A 5,825-nucleotide genomic window follows, 5' to 3' on the forward strand; every position below is an offset into this window, starting at 1 on the left:
GCCAGCCTGGTCTACAAAGTGAGTGCCAGGACAGCCAGGGCTACACAGAGAAACCCTGTCTCGAAAAACCAAAAAAAAAAAAAAAAAAAAGAGTGTTGGCTGCAAGGGTGCAGGGAATTTTGTCCCTCTTGTGTTCCAAGGCAAGGGCTCACTCCTCCTTCAAACTCATTGTTTTCCAGTCTCCTCTATGCTGGGACTCCAGGCACGCATGACATCTTCGGGATCGACTTTGTCCGTCTCAATCACATGCCTACACCCTGCCCTCGGTGCCTGGAACCGTGTTGGCACCCAATAGACGCTCACTGAACTCTAGTAGCCCTCCGCTTGCTGTTTTTTCCAACAGACCTTTTGCCACCTTGTTCCAAGGAGGAAATAGGCCTCAGGAGGCGCCCAGAGGTGACCTCGGATGGCCCAAGTCAAGAGCTCCGGGAGCAAAGCCACGGAAGCAGCTGCAAAGAGAAGCGAGGCCTGACAGCGTGGGGCGCTTCCAGGAAGGGGAGCCAGGGGCTGTGGGCGGAGCCGTCGGAGGCGGTGCGGGGTACGTCACTCGCACGGACACCGCCCACCGCCTTGTGGGCGGGGTGTATTCGTGGGTGTGGCGTATGCAAATAACCTCGGGTCGCCGGCCAATCGTGGAGCTCGCGGAGGTGCCGGCTTGGGACCGGACGCCGGTCGGCGCGCAGGCTCCGGTCGCGGCCGCTTGGAACTTGCGGAGCGGTTCTGCAGCCAGTGCCTCGGCCTCCGGATCCGGTGCGTCCGGCTGCGGGAGACCGGCTCGAGTGGGAGGCCGGCGGAGGNGCGGCGCGGCCCGGCCCGGCCCGGCCCCGGGGCCGCAGCCTTCGCAGGCGCTCGCCGCCAGCCGCGCCTTCGCAGAGTACTCCATGCATCCGGAGCCTGCCCCGCCCCCGAGTCACAGCAATCCCGAGCTTCCCGTGAGCGGCGGCAGCAGCACTAGCGGCAGCCGCCGGAGCCGCCGCCGCAGCGGGGACGGGGAGCCCTCGGGGGCCCCACCGCTGCCGCCGCCGCCACCCGCCGTCAGCTACCCGGACTGGATCGGCCAGAGTTACTCCGAGGTGATGAGCCTCAACGAGCACTCGATGCAGGCGCTGTCCTGGCGCAAGCTCTACTTGAGCCGAGCCAAGCTCAAAGCCTCCAGCCGGACCTCCGCTCTGCTCTCCGGCTTCGCCATGGTGAGCTCGGGCCTCCCTGCCCTCCTCCCCTCTTCCTGCTTCGGCCGCTCCCGCCCGCAGCCCCGACGGGGCCCACAGTTGGGAGCGGGCTGGGCGTGCCTGGGGTGAGGGGAAGAGCTGGGGAAAGCTGTCCTAGGCGCCGGAGGGGAGCCAGAGGTTGCTGAGCTGTGAGGGCGAGGTGGACGACCAGAGATAGAGATACCCACGCGCAGGTGTTTTTAGACGGGCACCTTGTCGCGGCAAAGAGGTTAGGGTTACAAAGAATGTTGCTTTCAAGAAGTTGCTATGTAAGAAGTCTGCCCTGCATGTAATCAGGGGGACAAGAAGGACGCAAAAGGTCCAGCCCACTGAGGACAGGTGTCAGGAGATGAAGATGAGAGCTACATTGTGGCCGCGCCTTCTCGCACACCTAAGGCCGGAAGGTATTAACAAGACTTTATCAAATATTGGAGGGGATTTCCCAATACGTTCCACCTCCCCATACTCCACTAACTCTTACCCCCTTTTCCACTCCCCACCCCACCGCATTTTCCAAGAGCCTCAGCCTAGGGGTTGAGTGCCACTCCCCACCTTCAGTTTCTTCTCTAGAAACTTGCCTCTGAGTCACTGGGTGTGGGGGAGGAGGGTGGGACATGTTCCCCTTGAACGGGCTCTTGCTTGGTGAAGAGGTAGGCATATTTTCCTCCCCTCAAGTCCCAAGAAGGTGGTACGGAAGCCTCTGCAGGAGGCGCTCCTGGAGGCTGCAGGTTAGGCACCAGACCTTAACTCTAGGAATACCTTCAGGCTTGCCTGTCTTGGAGTTTGCCTGGAGCTGTTATTATCTTTCGATGACATCAACCTACATCAGTGGGGTCTGCCGCCCCCCCCCCCTTCACCAGCACAGCCGCTGAATTAGCTAAGCCTTTGGCCTTGAGGAAGGGAGTGGTTGGCACCCTTGGTTTTCTTGGGAAGGGAGTGTTGTCTGGGTCTCTCTCTGTTGGCTGCAAACAACTGGGTCAGCACAGTTGTGAGCCCGGATGCTTTAGAGGCCCACAGTGCACTAGGCCAGAGAGGAAAGGCCAGGAGGTGTGATATAAATTACCCTTCCCAGCTCTTCCACTTGCTGCTTGCCTATATGACCTCAGGCAAATCACTCTCTCTCTCTCTCTCTCCTTGGATCTTGATTTCTTAAATGGCAGATTAAAAAAAAAATCCTTAAAACCGACTTTAAAAACTGACGTTGGAGGAGGAGCCCTGTAAAGAGGTGAAAGTGAGTTGGCCTATAATTATAGTACTCAGGAGGCAGAGGCAGGAAGATTGCCCATGACTTCAAGACCTGTCTGTTCTACACAGCTAGTCTGGTAAACAGGACTTGAACCTGGGTCAGCCAGTGCCTAGGTCTTACTTAGGACACACCACAGTGCTGTGGGCAGTGTCCAGCCAGGGGCAGGTAGCTCCAAGCCAAAGGGAATGAGAAACAAAGCCACACAATGTTTCTTTGGAAGTTAAAGAGAAAGTTTTACACTTTGGGGGGGGGGGTATCACGTGTTTATGGCTTGTAAATTGTAACTTCTTAGACCCCAGGAGAGGTGAGGGTCAGATAGGGGGTCCTTTCCTACACTCTCCTTTTCTCTTCCGCAGAAGGTCAAGCCTCCACTAAAAACATGGAGGAGGTTAGAAGGCTGGGGTAGCTAAAAACCGTGGATGGGCATGGATGCATCCACACTGTCTTGGGAATCTTGTTTGCACAGCCTGGGTAGAGTAGGCTCCTCAACTCCAGGATGCCATCCTTTAAATTGTGCAGACTTACGAAGGGTTGAGGTCCAGGACTGCCTCCCTTCTGAGCCGCAGTTTCAACTAAGTACTCTGCTATGAAGCTGGACTTCTAAGAACTCTGGATTGTCTGAGGTCTCCTGATGCCCTGCCCCCACTGCCAACACCCAGCCCCTTGAGTGAGCCTCAAGGAAGGAAGGGGGTGCCTGGCCACCCTCATGCCATGGTAACGGAGTGACAAGTTTCCTGGATTACTCTTCTCTTGGCTTGTGAGTCAGCACAGCCAACTTCCTGCCCCCAGAGGGCTTCCTTCCTACAAACCTGGAAAAGTAGAGGAGCTGACCTGACCTTTGCCCCTCCAGCGTTAGCCAGGTTAGCCTGGAATGCCAAATTCACCTGCTTATCCCTAAAGTGAGCGTGAGGGAGAGTCTCTCAAAAGGCCTGGTGGAGATCAAGCCAATCCTAACTTCATGATGAAAGGGTGTAGGCCAGGTGCCTGTAACACAGTGAAGATAAGTGTCTTTAAGGTTAGTTTTCTCCTGTGTAGAGATGGGCGGATCTTGTTCTCTCCTTGACTTGTATGAGAACCCACGTAAGGAACCCACGGGGAGCTGAGGGATTTCAGGACCTGATGCTGTATCTGGTTGGCTGGTGGGACTCTACAAATAGAAAACGAAGGGAACCTGAATCTAGGTTAGATGTACATTTTACAGTGTCCCTGGAGCCAAGAGTATCCCTTGGGCAGGTGGTAGTACACATCTTTAAACCCAGCAACTCAGGAGGCAGAGGCAGGCAGATCTCTGAGTTCGAGGCCAGCCTGGTCTACAGAGCAAGTTCTAAGACAGCCAGAGCTACACAGAGAAACACTTATCTTAAAAAACAAAACAAAACAAAAGTTTCCTTCAGAGCCTAGCTTTAGGCTGTCTGTCCCTAAGGTTACCACAGCCTGGGCCTGACCCTGTCCCTGTACAGGACAAAGGTGGTCATGCATGGGAGGCAGGCCTGTAACATTAGCCTAAGCAGACGATAATTGGGAAGGTCAGCCTGGTGCGGTAAACAAAATGCCTTCCACGACCTGGGATCAATTAGTTTTGGATTATCTTCCTCCTCAAGTTCTGCCCGCCAGCCCCTTTTTTGTTCCAGGTTCCAGAGCAGGTTCAGAAGTTGGCTAAGCTTTCTGGGAAAATGAATTGGAAGGAAGCGCTCCAGTCATGAGACATGATTGGGTGTTTATGACATACCCAGAGATCAGAGTGCTGGGCGGGAGGTGAGCAAGAAGCTACTATTACCACTCGGTACTAATCCCCGGAAAGGAGGGTTAATGCTGGAGTCGATGGGCCTCTTGTACCAGGCTAGCAACCGTGGAAAATGCTTCAGAGGGGTCCTCCTGTCATCTTCCTTCCAAGCATGGTTGTGAATGACATGCTGCAGTTTAAGTCACTGGCTCCGGAAGCCATTATAACCCTCTGGGTGGTCCATGGGAAAGCAAGCCTCAGAGAGTGGCAAGGACATAGAGCCCAGAAGCTCTAGGGTAGCAAAATGGGAACGGGCACAGCAGCTACCCAGGTGCCAGTGTCAGCTGGGCTTCTTCAGGCTGTAAAAACTGGGGGAAGTTGCTTAACCTCTTGGGGTTCCTTCCCCAGTAAATAGCAACCAACCTCATTGGCTTGCGGATTTGTTGGGTTGGTATTTGCAAGTTATAATACCTGCCTAGGTATCTAGGGAACTTGTTTACACTAGTTGCCAGGGTGTGGGGGTCTGCTTTCTGAAGGATTGCGATTCCAACGGAGCGAGCCTTGAGGATGGTGGAAGGTTTGGAGGAGAGCCTACCAAACTGGCAAGAACCTTCACAGTTCTCTAGGGAAACTAGAGAACTGTGGGTCTCTGGGGTCTCTAGGGAAAGAGAGGGGTCTGGTGTGACTGGCATCATGCCACACACCAAGTCACTCTGGTGGCTCACACCTCTAATCCCCGGCAGTCAGGAGGCAAAGGCAAGCGGCTCTCTGTGAGTCTGAGACCAGCCTGGTCTACGTAGCGAGACCCTGCCCTAAACAAAAGCCCTATGTCTACTAGAGGGCATTGCGGACCTTTCTAGGAAGTTGGAACTCTTGGGTGAGCAGCAGGGACCTATCAGGGGCCTGGTGTGAATAATGTAACAGTGATGATTAAAGTGGGTATTATGTAACTCTTAACTGTGTCCAGCATGAGCCCAGACTCCTTCCTTCCTTTCATTCTTGTTTAAACCTCACCGTAACTCTTAAAAGTTTGAGATCCACACAGGAAAACCAGGGCTCAGAAAGGCCCTGATCACAGCTAGCTAGTAGGACTGAGTTCTGTTGAATCTGATGGGAGCCTTTTCTCCCCTCCCTCCTTTTGCCAGTATCCCCCCCCCCCCCCCCCCCCCCCCCCCCAGCTGGTTGATAACCAGGCCTTTGGAGTCTGCCAGATGCCCAATTCTGCATGCAAGATTTGTACGCTGGGCAGTGCATAAATGGAACTCTCTGCTGAATATCCCAAGGGGAGGTTGCTGTCTGCTCAGCCTGCTGAGAGAGGCCTTTTGTGAAACTTCACAAGTGCCTGCCTGCAGCACTTTCTGGAATCCTCAGCTGGGAACAGTGAGGGGCCCTTCCCTTGATGGGTCCCTGACTGGAAAGGAAAAGCCCTTTTTAAGTGGGCTTCCCAAGGCAGTGCTCTATTGATCTACACTGGGTAGAGGATAGTCTGAAGGAAAGAGAATATGAAGTTAAAATGTAAATCAGCTGGTTTCTCTCACAGACCCTCTGAGGGCTTTTAATGTGCTGCTTTCTTTCTTTTTTTTTTAAGATTTATTTGTTTATTATATGTAAGTACACTGTAGCTGTCTTCAGAAACTTCAGAAGAGGG

The 5,825-nt window shown here is 54.1% G+C and overlaps 1 protein-coding gene across 1 annotated transcript in view; it reads left to right on the forward strand.

Moving 5' to 3' along the window:
• Window positions 1-646: 646 nt before the first annotated feature.
• The window catches only part of Orai1 (ORAI calcium release-activated calcium modulator 1), a 13,908-nt gene continuing 8,729 nt past the window's right edge, over window positions 647-5,825 (forward strand). Inside the window, exon 1 of the mRNA XM_021163160.2 lies at window positions 647-1,190. Coding sequence (XP_021018819.1) covers window positions 882-1,190 — 309 coding nt within the window. The 5' untranslated portion in view covers window positions 647-881. The remainder of the gene's footprint in view (window positions 1,191-5,825) is intronic.

Source organism: Mus caroli, chromosome 5 (assembly GCF_900094665.2).
Source record: "Mus caroli chromosome 5, CAROLI_EIJ_v1.1, whole genome shotgun sequence".
In the NCBI taxonomy this organism is placed as follows: Eukaryota; Metazoa; Chordata; class Mammalia; order Rodentia; family Muridae; genus Mus; species Mus caroli.